At 59.6% G+C, this 16,533-nt stretch overlaps 1 protein-coding gene across 2 annotated transcripts; it reads right to left on the bottom strand.

The window, feature by feature from the left end:
- Positions 1-277: 277 nt before the first annotated feature.
- SELENON (selenoprotein N) lies at positions 278-16,304 on the bottom strand. 2 transcript variants are annotated; one of them, XM_059136460.1, is made up of 12 exons: positions 15,864-16,304; positions 15,032-15,152; positions 11,859-11,992; positions 8,869-9,081; positions 8,529-8,653; positions 7,837-7,974; positions 6,159-6,240; positions 5,597-5,785; positions 5,139-5,244; positions 3,967-4,079; positions 3,773-3,874; positions 278-2,603 (listed from the first exon to the last, which is right to left on the bottom strand). In XM_059136460.1, exons 1-12 carry the CDS (start codon positions 16,053-16,055, stop codon positions 2,433-2,435), a joined length of 1,686 nt encoding a protein of 561 aa, XP_058992443.1. In that variant the 5' UTR covers positions 16,056-16,304; the 3' UTR covers positions 278-2,432. The 2 variants fall into 2 exon arrangements, with proteins under 2 accessions (XP_058992443.1, XP_058992444.1); XM_059136461.1 differs by having other exon boundaries at positions 15,032-15,149; positions 15,864-16,303.
- Between the last annotated feature and the right edge of the window lie 229 nt (positions 16,305-16,533).

The following is a 16,533-nucleotide window of genomic DNA, read 5'->3' as shown; positions in this document are numbered from 1 at the left end:
CTAAGGCCTACCTTAGGCTCTGTTTCTAAGAAACGGGTAATTAACTTCAGAATCTTTCTCATCAGATTCTAAAAACAGTACTAAGTTCTACTACTAGGTCTATCACAAACTCACTTTAAGAACATCACTTGAGTGATGTTCAGTGACAGAAGATAGTCCCCAAAGGCATTTCAGTCATGTACCCTTGCCCATCTGCTAAGCCAACCCCACAGAGGAGTCAGACCAAGGATAGAACTGACCAATATCCCATTGAAAGGAAAGGCACTTAGAACCACCCTGGTCTCTCCAATTTTATTATAGGACGTGTGAGGAGGGGAGGGAAGTGACAGGTGACAGGAGTGAGCTGGGGGCCCTCCCCCACCATAAGCTTCAAGATACAGTTGTGGTGGCGGTGGGGGTCGGGGGGTGTCAGGAAGAGGCTTGAGATGAAGATCAGAAAGCCAAGGCAATCAGTGCCTTACATGGGACAAGTGTGCGGCGGGCCCTCCTGGACCCGCACAAGGGGAAGAGCCTACTGGGCGGCGAGGCTGAGTCTCTGCTGACACTGGGTGGCTCATGGGCCTGGTTATGCCACCCAGGCCTGGAAGCTGGCAGACAGACTCCGGTGCACCCCCTCCCTGTAAGGGGCATGGGAGCACTGCCTCCCGGAAGGACACAACTTGGTTGAGCTTGCTGGCTCCTGCCTCTTCGGGTCTGGAGATCAGAGGGGAGTGAGACATTTTGGTCTGAGAGGCTTTCTTTTTCACCTCAGTGAAGATGGGCAGGGGGGAGAGGTTGGCTGCTGTGCAAAACAAAACCCTCCAAAATCGAGACAGGCTGAGTCTCATCTCTTCCTCTCGGTGACCTTGGGCACGTCCCTTCACTTCCCTGAGACTCAGTTTCTTCATCTGCAACAGGGGAACAATTAATATCTGCCTCACAGTTTTTTGGGGAGCATTAAATGAGAAAACATGAGTCATGTTAACAGAGAAGGCCCGGAATGGACACTTCAGGGGGCAGACGGGAGAACTCAGCGGAGGGCAGGCCTGGGAGTGTGTCTGAGGAGATGTCTGCCTTCTTCTTCCAGGTTTAAGAGTGAGCCTCTGTGGGGGCACGTGCTGGGGAGAGGCATGGCTCCAAGGCTTTAATGAAAGCCCAAGGAGCACTCATGGGCCTGAATGGGGGACAAGGATAGAGTTGGGGGTACATTGGCCTTTTTTAAAAAGCTGGAAGAAAAGGAAGAGAGGACTGTTTCTTCCTGGAGGTGCAGCTGCAAAGACATCAAGCTGGACCCATCTAGGATTTCAGATCCAGCCATCATGGAGCTGCTGCTGTGGGAAGACATGGCCCCCTTCTTTCTCCTCAGCATTGGGGTTATCAAAAATACCTACAAACTGTGAGAAATTTCACATAAAAACACTTTTCCGCACATATAAAAAAGACTGGCTGTGGTCAGTTGGTTGGGATGTAGACCAAGTCCTTAAGAGAGGCCAAGGAGGGTCAGTGGCCACTCGGTGGTGGGCAAGCTGGTCTGGGCTGGTCTGGGCTGCCCCGACAGCTGGGGCAGCACCAGCTGGGGTGGGGGTGGGGTGGGCTGTGTTCTTTGGCTGAGCTATACTTCTGTGGAGCCAGAGTCTGAGGGGCGGGATGCGGGCTCCATCGTCCCACTGTGACCCTTGCTGGGGTAGGCACTTGGGGGTGCCTTGGCCCTGGGCCTCAGGAACCCCTCAATGGCCTCCCTTGCTAAGAGCAGAAGCTTACTTCACAGTGACCCTCTCCAGACAGCCGGCCTCCAGCAAGTCCCAAAGTAGGGGCTGGGTTCCTATCATTAGGTTGGACTGAGTGTGTGGGCAGCTGAGGTCCTGGGTACAGCGGATTTTCCTTCTGAAGGATGGCTTTGCCCTGAACCTCCAGAAGGCTGTCTCCAACTCAAACTCACCCCACGGGGGGACACCAGGCAGAGGAAGACAGCCAGGAAGGAGGCTCCAAACAAGAGTGCTTCCCGGGCAAACTTTCCTTAGCCCCCAGGCCAGGGTCCCCTGATGTTTCTTCTGGGAGGTGGGGGCTGTAAGGAGAGAGAGGTGGCCCAGTCTTCCTAGCACCACTCCTCCCTGATCTTCACCCCACAAGGACCTGGACTATGTGCCTAAGCGGGTGAGGTCCAGGGAGATGACCCAAGGCCCTGTTTCCGGTATCCTGAGCAGCTTCTGGAACCATGAGGGTAGTAAAGGGCTAATGGTGGCATCTGGAGCCAGAGGCTCACCCGTCCAGTCAGCCCAGGCGCCCCCCTGTCTCCCCCTCATTGACCTCAGGTCCCATGGGCAGCCTGGGAGTGGCAGGGGTGGGAGTGCGAGGACCACAGGCTCCGGGCCAGAGGGGCCTGGCTTCAGCACTGAAAGCCTTTCTGTCAGCTCCCCGCTCTCCCCCCTGGTCTCCGATGGCCTGAGGGCGCATTAGGGCTGGAGGAGGGGCAGGCCACGCCGAAGGCCCTCCTTCAGGAACTGCATATAGGTGGCTGTGGACGGGTCTTCAAAGGTGGATGAGAAGCTGAAGATGTTGTTCTCAACATCCTCGGGCTTCATGGAGGTGATGTCCAAGAAGTAGTTGGCATTAATGTGGTGGACCTGGGAGAGGGGCTGGGTGAGGAGAGCGAGAGGTCTGGCCCTTCCCCCCTGCCATATCTGGGCACACAAGCTCTGCAAGTCTGCAAGCTCTCCCACACCCCATCTACTGCCGAGAACCTAACACCTCTCCCCTTCCCCCACCCCACCCCCCACCCCCTCTTCTCCTCTGCTCCTGCGACCCTGAACTCCACACTCCCTTCCGCCAAAATTCCCCTGCTCTGTGTGTGCCTGCTTCCCCCGCTGCCTCTCACCCTGGCTGGCCAGCTCCTTAAGGGCAGGTGCCCGGCACACGAGCCAAGAAACAAGTGGACAAGCGGGACAGCACGGTCCCCAGGCTGAGTTCTGTCCGGCCCGGCTCCATGATGCCGGGGCTCTGCCAGGGCCGGGCCCCACCAGGCTGAGCGCCAGTGAGCCAGTGGCCCTCTTCCCGGCCAGCCTCAACTCTTGCTCCCCCTGTTGAGAGCCTGGGGAAGCTGATGACCCTCGCACAGCCTTCAGTCCCACACTAACTGTCCCTCGGGACTCAAAGGGTAAGGGGCAGGAGACTGAGGCTCACATGCAGGCCCGGTTTCAAAACCAGCTGCACTTCTTAAACGTTCAACTTCCACCAAGTCTCTGGACCTTCTTGAGCCTCAGTTTCCTTGTTTGTAAAATGGGCACCCGTGATCTTTCCTCTCCCAAAGCGGCATGAGACCCCAGTGAAAGGCTGTGTGTGAGAGCTTCTCGGAGCCCCTGGGGAGAGGTAGGGTCTTGCGGCTTGGCTTAGCCTGGGGCCCCTTGGTCCTCTCTGCTTGTCACGAGGCCTGGCCCCTTTGTCCTTCCATCCCAGAGCTGGCCACAGTGGTCCAGGGTGAGCTTTCCCTCCCATGCCACGTTCCTATCCATTCTGCTGCTAGCCTGTGCTCCTGGCTTCCCAGTCCCCAAAGGGCTGTAGAGGTCCCCCTTCTCGTGGGAGTGTCTCAACCCCTGTATAAGGCAGGCAGAGTGGGTGTGACAATTCCTATTTTACAGGTGGGCACAAGGGAGGCTCAGACCGGCTAGAACAGCAGGAAGCGGGGGAGCCAGCCGGGAAGCCTGAAGTCTCTAAGTCCATGTCCCTGGCTGGCTTGCGGCTTCCCCTGCCCCACGTGGCCTGGCCCGACTAGGGGAAGGTACCGGGGACGGCCTACCACGGTGCCGTTGGGCAGACAGATCATCATTTCCACAGGGAAGCTGTACTTCTCCAGGTGCAGGTCAGCTAGCTTCTTGTGGGATGGGTTCTCCTGGCTGTCCTGTGGGGACACGTGGCACACTCCTGATGCCTCCGCTACGGGCCCTGTCCCCGGGGCTCCCGTGGGGCTGTTCCCACCCCCCTGCCACTGACCTGCAGGTCTTCCAGCTCCCTCACCAGGGACCAAGTGCTGATGAAGCTCTCGTTGAGGAGGGCGATGATGGGCGAACTTTCCAGGACAGTCTCCCGGAGAGTCCGCCCTGAACCTTTTCAGGGGAACAGCAAGGCCAGAAGGGTGAGGCCATCCCATGGGCCTTACTGGGTTTTCCAGAAGCAACAACGCTCATGGGCTGTAGGGCTGTCCCAGTAAAGTAACAGATTCAAAGAGCCTGCCGCAGGGTAGGTGCTAAGTAGAGGGTCGCTGTGATTACAGTCAGCGACATTGGGGCGTCCTGGGCTGAGATGGGTTGGTGGGGGGACTGAGGGGAGGCAGACAGATGGACAGCAGCCTCAGCCCAGGGACCTGCAGACAGTGACAGCTTCTTAAATTCACTAAACTTTAGGACCCAAGGCCTCTGCCTAGGTTATTCTACCTAAAACTCCTTTCCTCCTGCCTCTTGATAAACTTCTGCTCCTCCTCGGAAATCTCAGCTACGGTCACTGTCTCTGAGACGCCTCCCCGGTCTTGTGCCACCCTGAACCTTACCCCGTGTGACACTCACCACGCTTGTCCTCATTCGACACCCATCTTCTACACACATGGCTCCCCAAGGACAGGGACCACTTCTGACATGACTCCTAGCACCCAGCCGATGGGCCTGGCACAGGGGGTCCCTGGAGTGTTTGTGGACCGACTGGATGCAGGCAGGGGTACGGTCTTACTCATCTTTGTACCTGCTGTCAGACACCCCCAATCTCTGTATCCCATAGATTCTTGGGTGCATCTTCTGAATAAGTGAACGTATGGCCAGCCTCTGGCACTGTTTTCTCTCTTATTTGTGTGCAACACTTCACGGAGCACAGGCGCTCTTATGCCCATTTTCACAACTCTGGGGGGTAAGCGTATTAGCGCTAGAAAACTAAGGCTCAGGGTGGGGAAACCACTCGGCCAAGGTCTCTGCGCTGCAGATGGCTGAGTGGGGCTCTTCCTACTGTGAATGGCCGCTTCTTCTGAGCTCAGCGCAGAAGACCCCCACAACCCTGCCCTGTGTAGTCCCCAAGGCCCCCATGCCCCGATGGGACAGCCCCGTTGGTCTCGGAGCCTCCTGTATCCTACCAGGTGGGATGTCTCCCCCACTCTCTCAGCCTGGCGGGGTCTCCCTCACCTCAGCAGGACTGGTCATCCAGGGCCCCCCACAGCAGAATGGAGTGCACCAGCTTGTTCTTGGCCTTGGCTTGGTCGAAGGCCTCAGTGAATGGCAGATAGGTGACCTGGGGCCAAAGGGAAACACAGAGAAGTTACTGTGTGCAGCTAGGTTCCTCCTCAGGAGCTGTGTGGGACATGTGTGTTTGTGGTGTGAGTGTGTAACTGTGCGTGCTACAAACTCTGTGTGTGTGTGTGTGTGTGTGTGTGTGTGCATGTGTGTGTGAAAGTGAGAGAGAGAGAAATGGGCTGGGCCAGGAGATGCCTCCTGCCAAGTTTGGAATGGCAAAAAAGAGGCGCCACTGTACAGGCTGGGCCAGGCAGGGCGGTGGTCTCAGCAGCAAGCCGTGTACCCAGCCTGGAATGGGGTGCCCCCCCCACTGTTCCCCCAGCTCCGGCCACACTCCCATCCAGGCCCACCTTCTTGAAGGGGTACATGGCCACCTCCAGGCGCCGGGCAGCCTCCTCCCAGCTCAGCTCCTGCTGCCACTTGATCTCCTCAAACACAAACTGGAGCGGCTCCCCTGAGGGCGGCCGGCTGTCGATCATGTTGCCGTCCTCGTCCAGGATCATGGAGGGCACCGACGGGCCCAGGGCCTCCAGCTCCATCTAGGTCCCGGATCAGGAGAGGGTGCCATCAGTGAGGTTATCTCAGAGATGGGCAGGAATCCTCGACGGACCCTCAAAGATACCCCACTTAAGGCAAAAGTGGAGGAACTGAGGCCCAGGGCAGGGCCACCGCCAGGCTGCGGTGAGTCTGGGACAGATTCAGGGTCTGTCCAGGGCTCCTTCGACCGCATGAGGCCACATGAGGGCTGATGGTAGCTGCTGGCTTTTCTGTGCCAACATGTAGATCAGGTGGAGTCCCAGAAACCTGCTTTGGGGACAGCTGGCCTCAGCCCAGCAGGAGCTCTATCCTTTACCCGGACTGCCTGTGGCCCCCAGCCCTGCGGACCTGGGTCAGGGCCCTTTGTGTGCTCACCTGGGGGATGTAGCCAATGTCCACCTCCATGTTGCTGCTCTCACTGGCCCCATACAGCCACTCCATGTCCACGTTCAGAGACCTGGCAGGGAGGTGGGGAAGGGGAAGAACACCTTCATCACCAAGGGCCACGTCAACCTTCTCTGAGAGCACACAACCCTCCCCATTTTACAGATGAGAACACTGAGGCTTGATAAGATGAACCCAAGGTCTTGGGGCCATTGGGACTCTGACCGCAGAGCCTGGGCCTTCTTCTGTCCCTGGGCTGCCTCTTTGGAAGCACAGCAGCCACACCACGTTCAGCGGGCCCAACCCCTTAAAGTTCACAAAGGGCTTTCACAGCCGTGTCTCACATGCTGCCTATGGCTTTTTGAAGTGGAAACATCATCAGTGTCTCCCCTAGGACACAGAGAGGGTCAGGCATGAGAGCCTGGTGCCTGCCTCCCTGAGCCGGCCTCCCGGGCTGAAGTCTGGCCCCACCACATGCCATCTGCAGATTGGCCACATGAGGGCGCCCCAGGACCGACAGCCGACCTCCTGGGGTGGGATGAGCAGGTGCGGGAGGAGGTCGGCAGCCGCGTGGTCCTGGAGACAGGCTCAGGAGCAGCCGGTCCTGGGGCTGGTCATTTGCCTCTGCTCTGTTTCATCAAAACAGGACCCCCACCTCCACTCCTGGGGTGCAGGCAGATGTCCTCCGGGCTGAGCCTGTGCAGTCCAGGTGGGGAGGGGGACTTGCTTGCTGAGGAAGGGGAAGGAAACCACTCCTGCTCCTGGGGGTAACTTTCTCTTCCCAGGCTCTGCCAACAATCCCTTCATTCGTGCCCAGGAGCCATTCTCCTATCTAGCAGATGAGGAAACAGGCCCAGAGAAGGCCAGGGCCCTGCCCACAGCCATGCCACGGTGGAGACTTAACTTTGGGGCTCTCAGCTCCCAGCCAAGCTCTTGTCCCTGTCCTGGGTCACTCAGACCCACTAGGCAGCCACTTGCTATCAGGGAGGAATCTGGAAAGACATGAAGCCAGGCCTTCTCGTCCCATGCTCGCCGGACAAGAGGCTGACCCTAAGTCGGCGGGGCACGCAGGCAGGTGGCTGGCATGGAGCCCTCCCGAAAGGCCCTTCCCTCCACCCCCGGGGCCTGTGGGAGCAACTGCAGGCAGTCAGGGCCTGCCCCCAGGACCACATGCGCTGCTCCCGTTGCCTGGCTAAACCCTCCTCACCCCCCTCTCCTGCCTCATCCAGGTCTCTACTTCCATGTCTCTTCCTCTGGGAAGGCTTCCTGGACTCTAGTCCCTGCCCAGCTGCCAGCACTCAGGGGCTGTGCACAGGCTGTGGTCATGGGTCTGTGGGAAGTCTGTCACCAGTGTGAGGGTGTTAGGCTCCTGCTTGGGGGACAGTCTGCTGCACTGGGTCCCAGGCACAGAGCTGGCCATCCAGGCCATCCAGGCCAACTGGGACATGGTTGTCAGATGATGGAATGACCCACCTCCCCTCGCCTCAAGCTGCCTGCTCCTGGGTCAGCTCTAGGCCCCTTCCAAGAGAGGTGCCTCTGGGAAGCAAAGGAAGGGAAGAGACGGAGGGGGCCTCTGGGCTCCTGCACCTGAGCTCCTGGAGCTGGGAGAGGGGGAGAGTGGGGCCAACTACAGCGGGGTGCAGGGCTGGTTTGGGGCCAAGGCTCCCACCTGTGGTTGGGCACGAAGAGCCGGAAGTCTCGGATGTGAGTGGCATCTTTGGAGAGAATGATGTGGCCCGTGAACTGGCCAGGTGAGAACCAGAAGGGGAAGTCAGGCGGCTCGCTGAGCTGGAACTCGGCGTGGATCCTGGGGGTAAAGGAGCCTGGCTGGGAGCAGCCCCTGCTGAGCCACGGCCCACCTTGCTGCTTAGGTGCCCAAGCTGGGGAGCCCTTGGCCAGACTCTCCAGGGGAGGACGGGGCTGGGCAGGGTAGGAGGGAGAATGTGTGGGGCAGGGAGAAGCCACGAGGCCTTCCAAGCGCTGCCCATCCTCAGGGACCGGGTCACACGCAGCCTTCCCCGCCGGCCTCACTTGACCAGCCCTCCTCTGAGGCCTCACAGCTCCCAGGCTGTGTGCGTGCTGGCGTCACAGCGCCTACATGCCCCCTTCTGGGTGGATAACAATCAGGGCTGCCAGCTTCCTGCTAAGCATGTCCCAAGCTTTCCCCTGCCCCCAGGAGGAGGCCACCCCCCGATCCACAGATGAGGAAACCGAGGCCCAGAGAGCCAACTTCGCTTGCCCAAGGCCAGAGGGTGGGACGTGGTGGCCCTGGGGACTTCTGGACGGGGACTGCCCTTCCATGCTTCGCTGGGGTCCCCAGCCTGGCTGAGAGGCCAGGAGGGGTGTCCAAGGGCTACACACCGGAACATGACAGTGTAGTAGAAGTCGCTGATGGCCGTCAGGCAGGCCACGGCCCCCTGAGGGGCAAAGCGCGTCTTCACAAAAGGCCGCGGGTGGAACATGCTCAGGAGCCGGTGGATGATGACCTGGGGGGCGGGGGGTGCAGTGAAGACCCGTGTCAGCTGGCTGGGTCCGGATCCCCCAGGGGCGCTCTGGGCCTGCAGGCCAGGGGCCCTGAGAGGGGGCCGAGGTCCAGGCGCTGAGCCGGTGCGGGGCAGAGACAGAGGGGGTCGTGCCTAGCTGGGGCTGCAGCATTGGGGGAACCCCCCACCCGCCAGGGCTCACTGTGGGCGGCCCTCACCTCTTTGCCTTTGGGCGGTGGTGGGTAGAAGCGGTTATTGGACAAGTAGCCGGTGAAGACGCTCAGCTCGCTGGGGACGATCCACCAGGGCTCCCCAAGCTCCACCTGGCCCCGGGGGGGCAGGAAGGGCCGGAAGTGGCGGGCGGCGAACACCGCGCTTGGCAAGGCTGCAGTCGTCCAGTTGCGGAGGCCGGACAGGGCCAGGCGGGAGACCTGGGGCGGGGAAAAGTCAGAGCTCTGGGGTGCCGAGAACCACAATGGGCGGGGGGGGGGGGGGGGGGGGAGTCCCAGCACCATGCATGCGGGCGGTCTCCCTGAAGCCCTGAGCCAGCCCACAAGTGAAGGGAGGCGTGAGACCCAGGGATGCTTTCGTCCTGGGGATGGCCAGAGGCCGGGCACTGTCCTGCCAGAGCCCAGGCTCCCCTCAGCGCCCCGGCCCCCAGCAGCACCCCCTTGGCCGCCTCAGGCACAGCCCAGGCCAGAGCGACAGGGCCAGCTGGGACTGGCGTAGGGGGAGGCACAGGAGGCGGAGGCTCTGTGCAGGGGTCCTGCTGGCCTCTTCCCTCCCTCGTCAAGCCCAGTCCCACGGTTCCAGGCCTCACGGACACATGGTCCTGCCTCCTGCCTCTGTGCCAGCTGGCCTGAGTGCCACCGCCTGCCACCCCCTCCACAGCCTTGCCTTCTCCCCGGCCTTCTCTCCAAGTCTCCTCCTGGGGCTCATATCCCACTGAGGAGGCTTTGGAGAGAAGTCTGAGGAGTGAGGTGGATACCACCTTTTGGGGGAAATCTGTGGGATAAGGAGCAGGATGCGCCTGCCGAGAAGGGGAAGGAAGGTCTCCCCTGGAGAGTGCCCTGTACCACGCGGCTGGGCACCTGGCATGCCCGGCGTCCCTCAGCTGTTTCCCTGTCAGGAAGGCCCCGTCACCATCAGGGGAGCTGAAGCGCGGGACAGGCCCATCTGTCCCCACCTCTGGGCCACCAAGGCAGGTCCCAGGGCACATCCTAAGCTGGCAGCTGCCCCTTCAGCACCCCTTGCCGCCACAGGCAGGATGCCGGCGGGGGTGGCGAAGGCGTCAGCCGGGAGGACAGCATGTTCTGGGCCCCTTCAGGGGTGCTCCGCCACCAGGAAGCTGCCAGGTGTCCGAGGGCATGAGGCTCCCTCTCCCTTCCCTGCCTTCATGGTGGTGGGGGGCCTGGCCTGCCTGGAGAAGGGAGGTCCTTGGAGCTACCCCCAAGAAGACTGAACAGGCGGGGGGTCTCCAAGCTGGGCAGGCTGTGCTGCACCAGGGGGAGCCGCCTTACCCATGGGATCCTGCCACCCCACAGGAGAGCTGCCCACAAAGGGGGCTGCGCTCTATGGAGAGCTGCTCCTGACCCATCTCCAAGTGCAGCTGTGCCCTGGCACCCCACCAGTCCCGCCCTGTCCTCACGGCTCTGGTGGGGCGGCGGGCGGAGGGGGGACTCATCTATTCGGACAACTTCTACCACCAAGTCTCCCTGCCAGCCTTCCCTCCCCAGATGCTCTGTGGGAAACCAAACCTGTGTTTCCAACCTCACTTACTGGACTGTCCCCCTGGACAGCCCCAGGCGCCTCGACTTCAGTGTGTCCAGACTGAGCTCATTCGCTCCCCACCAGACCCATTCCCTCCTCTGGTCCCCATGGGGCAAATGGCCCACCCTGTGCTTGGTCACCATCCAGAAGCCTGAGTTCCCCCTCCACTTCCCTCCCCTGCTTTCCATTAGTAGCCATGCCCTGTCTTCCTTCCTTTGCCAGCATCCTCTAGGCTATCCTAGGAATCACCACTGCCTCCCCTCACTGCCTCCCCCGACTGCCTCCTCCTCCCCCCTGAGAACCAGTCTTCTCGCCCCCATTTCTCCCCAGGCTGCGGAGCATCCGAGCAGCTAACGAGGGAGCCCTCCTATTTCAAAATCTGCTTTGGTAATTTGCTGCTACAGAATGAAGGCCAAAGTCAGGCAACGAAGGCCCTTTGCAGTCTGGCGACTTCTCGTCCAGGCCCACTGACAGGACGCCCCTGCCTGTGTCCCATGGGCTCTGGGTCCAGCCGCACCAGTTCTCTGTCCGCAGGCGACTGGCCCGGCACTTCCTGCTTCCAGATCTCTGTTCATGCCAAGGTGGCCTTTCACGGGAGACCAAAAGTGAGTAGGTGTGGGCTGGACTAAGCAGAAAAGTTGCTCCTGGGAGAGGGAACAGCATCCAAGAAGGCCCACAGCTGGAAGAAAGCCTGGACATCTGGAGGGGCTGGAACGGAGCAAGCTGAGGGGGGAGGGCGGGGAAGGCAGGCAGGGTGTGGGGGTGCCTGGGGCCAGGATGGGCTTGAGACCTCGGCCAGGAGGCCTCAGGTGGGGGCAGAGCCACTCAGGAGAGCTTTTGTCAGGCACCCTCCCCCATCCCACGACCCCCTGCTGGGGCTGAACCTCTGGTTTGGTTCATCAGAGATCAGCATAGCACCCGTCAGGTTGTGGGGGGGCGTTGCTGAGGAAGCACAGAAACACAGAGGTTATGCGTCACAGGCCTCGACCCTCAAGAAACTCACAGCCTGGGGCGGGGTTGGGGTGGGGGCCAGACCGACTTGAGGAAAGTAATGTCCCTACTTGAGGCTCCTACCTCAATCCTGCCTCCAGGGCCTGCGCTGCCTCCTCTTCTGCCTCTGCCTCCCCTGGCCCCCTCCTCCTGCCATGTCTCTACCACATGGCACTGCCTCCAGGAAGCCAGTCCGGATCTCTTCTTCCGGGGCTCATGCTTATCCCTCCTGCACCAGACTGTGTCTCAAACCCCAGGGTCAGCATCACACCATTTCTGGACCCCCCAGGGTCTGGCACACTGGGGGCACAGAGGGCAGCTAATAAAGGCAGGCAGGGAAGAGGCAAAGAGAAGCAGAGCCTATTCTCAGGAGGTGAGGGCGCGCAGATGGTCCTGTGTCTGCGGTCCCACCTGCGGGCAGCCTCCACCGCCCCCCACTCACACTCACCCCCAGGAACCCGTCTTTGCTCTTGGTCATGGACTCCGGGATCAGAGGCTGGAATCGGGCTTCTATGGTGAGCGTCTCCTCGCTGGGGTCAAGGGGCAGCTCCTCGTCTTCATAGCTGGCCGCAGGCGTTGACCCTGGGAGGCACAGTTGCTGGAGAGGGGTCCGGCCCTCCGGCTGCAGGCCCTCTCTTCTCTGCAGAAGTCCACCCTCCCGCCCCCACCTGCACCGGAAAGTGATTTAAGGGAGCCAGGCAGGCTTAGAGCTGGAGTAATGGGTAACGATGACCAAAGTAACAACCAGTAAGTATCACATTTTAGTTTCATAGTAGTCCCGAGAGGCAAACAATAACATCATTACCAAGACCATTTTACACATGAGAGAGTGGAGGCTCAGAGAGGTGAAGTCACTTCCCAAAGGTCACACAGCTAGGGAGTGGGGTGGGGGTGGGGGGTCGGGATTCAAACCCAGGCTTGTTTTCCTCTAAACCCACGATCAACCATGACCCTCTTCTGAGGGCATTGTGATCTCAGAGACTCCGCTTCCTTAAAGGCTCAGGATCCAGATGATCTCGGTCCTGTGAGGGACACAGCCCTTCACCAGCTGTGCGATTTGGCCAGTGGCTTGTTCCGAGGATTGGATGAGATAATCCGCATGCTGTTAGCACCAGGTTTGGTAGAGAGTGAACCCATAATAAACTTGAGCTGTGTCAACTACTACCAGAGGATTCAGGTTTAGGAGGCCGTGGAGCTAGGGCTCAAACCAAATTCTTCTGACTTCACCCCGGGCCAGGCTGGCTGGTTGGCCCGGTTCCCTACGTTCTATGAACTGAGTCCGAGATGAACTTGGTGCTGAGCCCACCAAGGGCAGCACCTGGGCAAGGCGGCTGCCTCTCCCAGTGGCTGGGGTCCCAGCACCAAAGAGAAGCTACTGCCTGGGGTGTGGAGAAGAGAAGGCACAGGCTGGGCCTCATCTGCTCTGCTCCAGGCCGAGGTCAGCTCCGTTTCTGGGGTAAATCCGTCAGCCCCTCTGGTTTTCCTACATGGGCAATCAAGGCCATGCTGCCCTGCACGTCCCTGTTCTGGGGGCCTCTTGAAGAGAAGAAAACCACAGAGAACAAATGAAAGCAAGGAACAGAACTGTCTTGGTGTTATTAAGCTCTGAGAGAGACAGCAACGCCATCAAGAAGGGGATGACCTTGATTTCTCAGGCCTTTTCTGGCCCGAGGTATGCCCAGTCTGGAGGGAGTGTGGAGGGAGTCCTGATGAAGGTTTGGGGAGAAAAGAAGCCTCTTTCCAAAGGGGTGACTGGTGGGAGGGAAGAGACCCAGACACCTCTAAGGGGCAAGATAGTGGCAATGCTTGTCATGGCTGCTGTCCCCGGGCAGGTCGGTGGGACAAAAATGTTGCCTGCCATCTTCTGGCAAGCTGACAGGCCCCCTGGGAGCATTCAGAAAGATTCTTAAATAGGAATCATCAGAATCCTTTGGGATGCCTTTCTAAACTGCATACGCCCAGAATCCTCCTCAAACCTACTGAGTCAGAATCCTAAGAGGCTAGAGTCAGGAAGCTGTGCTTTTAGTCAGCACACCCCAACAGCTCCTCATGCAAAGCCCTTTTCTGAAGAAATCAGTTATTTCTACATTTGTAAGCTGATGTTGCAAAACCTGCCAAAGAGCAATCTGGAAACCTCAGAGGAAGGGAACAGTTAGAATGTGCAAGCTTATTCTTCTGTCTTGCTTTTTCAAATATTTTACTCTTATCACAGATAATTATTAATACCCATGTCCAGCATGTTATGGCCTTTTAGTTTTTTTCATAAAGTTTTATTTCCTGACTTCTAAGTAACTCATCACAGACAATTCATAAAACTTTTAAGATAGAAAGAAAATTAAACACACTCATAACTGTGCCAACCAGACAAGCTGCTTCTGTTTCCTACATAGATTTGAAGTTTTGGGCTTTTTTATTTTATGTTTTCTTTTCTCAAAACTTGGTCCAGTCTTGTACTCCTAGCGGCCGAGGTGGTAAGGGAGGGAAACAAAGATTTATGTGAAAAAAATTACTAGTGCCTTCGAGCCAACATGTCATTTTGAGGGAACTCACTCCCTCTGTCCACAAAAGAGGACAAGGAGGTGGCTGAGTAGATGTTCTACAAAGTGTTTGCAGAATAAGAGGTCAAGGCCAAGGCACGTGAGGCTGACCTGTTTACCTGCCCATCTGCCTTCACTGCCAAACTCAATGCCACTGAGAGCCACTGACCCACATCTGCTCCAGCAAATTTGCATTTTTTATCTGAGCCTCCTCTTCTGGCAGGGACTGGTCACTGGACCAGCAAGTGGCCAACCTACCCAACCCCCACCCTGAGACACAGAAGGCCCATCACTGGCCTCTGGGCATCTCTTCCTTGCCTTTCCCATCTATTGACCTACTTACACCCAGCTACTCAGATAACAAGATCCCAAATTCAAGAGATGTCATAAGACATTGGAGAGAAATGGACACAGAGGTTGGGGTGTTGGTGATACCATGAGAGAAACATTTAATAATTCGTGAGATTATTTCAGCACCTCATCTTTAAAACAAACAAACAAACAAACAAACACTGATTATAACTAGATAAAAATGTTTTCACCGGGACAGGCTAGAAATCCAACACTGAAGCAAGAGTTTAGTCATTAATAATACTGGGAAGAGCTCCTTCCTGTCTACTGAGCAGCTACTGTCTACTGGTCACTCTGCACATTTTCTCTCTAATCCTCAAACCTGTGAACTGGTGCAAGATCTGGAGCCAGATGGCCCCGGTTCTAATCCCGGCTCTGCACCTCCCTGTGCCTCAGTCTCCCCAGCTGTAAACAGGGGAATTAGGACAGTAGCTATTTCCTAGGACACTGCGAAGATTAAAGAGAGAACTCATGTGAAGAGCTTCAGGTCACGTCTAGAAGCGGTCAGGGGGTGTTAACTAGTATTTGCCCTTGAGATGGGCTCAGGTGGCGCCGGGGCAGCTCGCCTGAACCACCAGCTGGGAAGGGTCAGAGCAGAGAGGACCCCAGGGCTGCCAGGGTCCCTCATCTCCCTTTCCAGGTAGCCTTCCTGCTCAGAGCAGACACAGTGGCCAAGAAGCTGAGGGCCATGACTCAGGTGCCCCCCTCCCCAGGCCCCAGCCCCTCCTGGTACCTGTCAGCTTCTCAGCAATGGGCTTGAACTCCTCGGGGCTGATGTACATATCCTGGTCTGTGTCCAAGGAGGAAAAGAGAAAGAGGCCTTCTGCCCCCAGGGCCTTCAGCGCGGACTCCTGCTTCAGAGGAAGGGGCTCCATTGAGCACCATTTGGATACCCAGCTGGGGTCCCAAATAGATGGAGGGGGCAGTGCCCAGCACCATCTTCCTCAGTTCTCCCAACACTTCCCAGTCCACCCTTCCTAATGTCACCTCTGCACCGACCCGGGGCCGCAGCCACCTCCCGGTCCCTGCTGGGCCTTGCTTCACTCTGCTCCTTCATCCACTATCCACTAGGCCCAAGGCTGTGCTAGTCTTCTATCTGCCCCGTCCCCATGTCACATTCTTCCACCAATGTCCTCCCCTGTTCCCCCAGCACTGCCCGGGCCACCGCCAGACTCTCCCCAGTCCCAGCTTCACTCCCGCTGTCCAAGCCACTGCTGGGACCGCCCCTCGGGTCTGTCCCAGGCCCTGCCTCACGCTGGGCCAGTGTTCTGGCCTTTCTGCACAGTCCTCCCAAGTCGGCTCAACACCCCTTGTCCGGCCCTTTCATGCCACCCTCCCCGGCCCACCGCTCCCTACTTTCCATCCCGCCCCTTCCCCTAACCCGGCCTCCCGGTCCCCTCCCCCCTCCCTCGGAGTCCCCCCACCGCCCCCTCCGACACCCCCACCCCCTCCGGACCCCTTCCCCCGCCTCCTCCCAGTGCCCACCCTGGGACCCGACCCCCCCCCCCCCGAGCCCAGGACCCCCCGCGAGCCCCGCGCCCGCCCTTCCCACCCCGGGGCCGGACCTGCCGCGCGGCCGCCTGGGCCTCGTTGTGGCGGGCGTAGGCTCGGGCGGCGGCGGCGGCGGCGGCGGCGGCGAGCAGGGCCCCGAGCAGCGCCAGGGCGCGGGCGCGGCGGGGTGCGGGCGGCGCCGCGGCAGGGTCAGGGCCGGGCCGGGGGCCGGGCGGCTCGCGTTCACCCCGCGGGGCCCGGCCCATGGCGGCGGCGGAGCGGCGGACTGGCGGCGGCGGCGGCGGCGGCGGCGACGGGGCGGGGCGGCCTCCGGGCCGCGGGGCGGGCGCGGGCGCGGGCTGGGAGGTTTCCGGGGGCGCCCGGGGCGTCCGTGCAGGAGCGCCGGGGACTCCCTGCCGCCCGCCCTCCAGCCCTTCCTGCAACCCGGCTCGCAGTAAGAGCGGGCCTCAGCGCCCGGTTCAGCCCCGCAGAGGCCTGGGAGGCGGCGGGGCGCGAGGAGAGGAACGGGATGGGGGGGGAGTTGTCCGCCACCTCCGAAGCTTGCGGGGGAGGGGACTCAGGGCCACCAGGCTTCGTTGGCAGATGTGAGGGAGGCCATGGGGGGGCACCCCACCCTCCACCCTTACCCCACCTGCTTTCTAAACCGTCTTCAGTCCTCCAGAAGAATAAAAACTTTACAAAGAAAGTTCTACCCCTAGTCCATTCCCTTCAGGGTCCAGCTGG

This window comes from Mustela lutreola, chromosome 10, assembly GCF_030435805.1.
Source record: "Mustela lutreola isolate mMusLut2 chromosome 10, mMusLut2.pri, whole genome shotgun sequence".
Lineage (NCBI taxonomy): Eukaryota > Metazoa > Chordata > Mammalia > Carnivora > Mustelidae > Mustela > Mustela lutreola.
The sequence above is the reverse complement of the archived record's forward strand: the minus strand, read 5'-3'. Positions and strand labels throughout refer to the sequence as shown.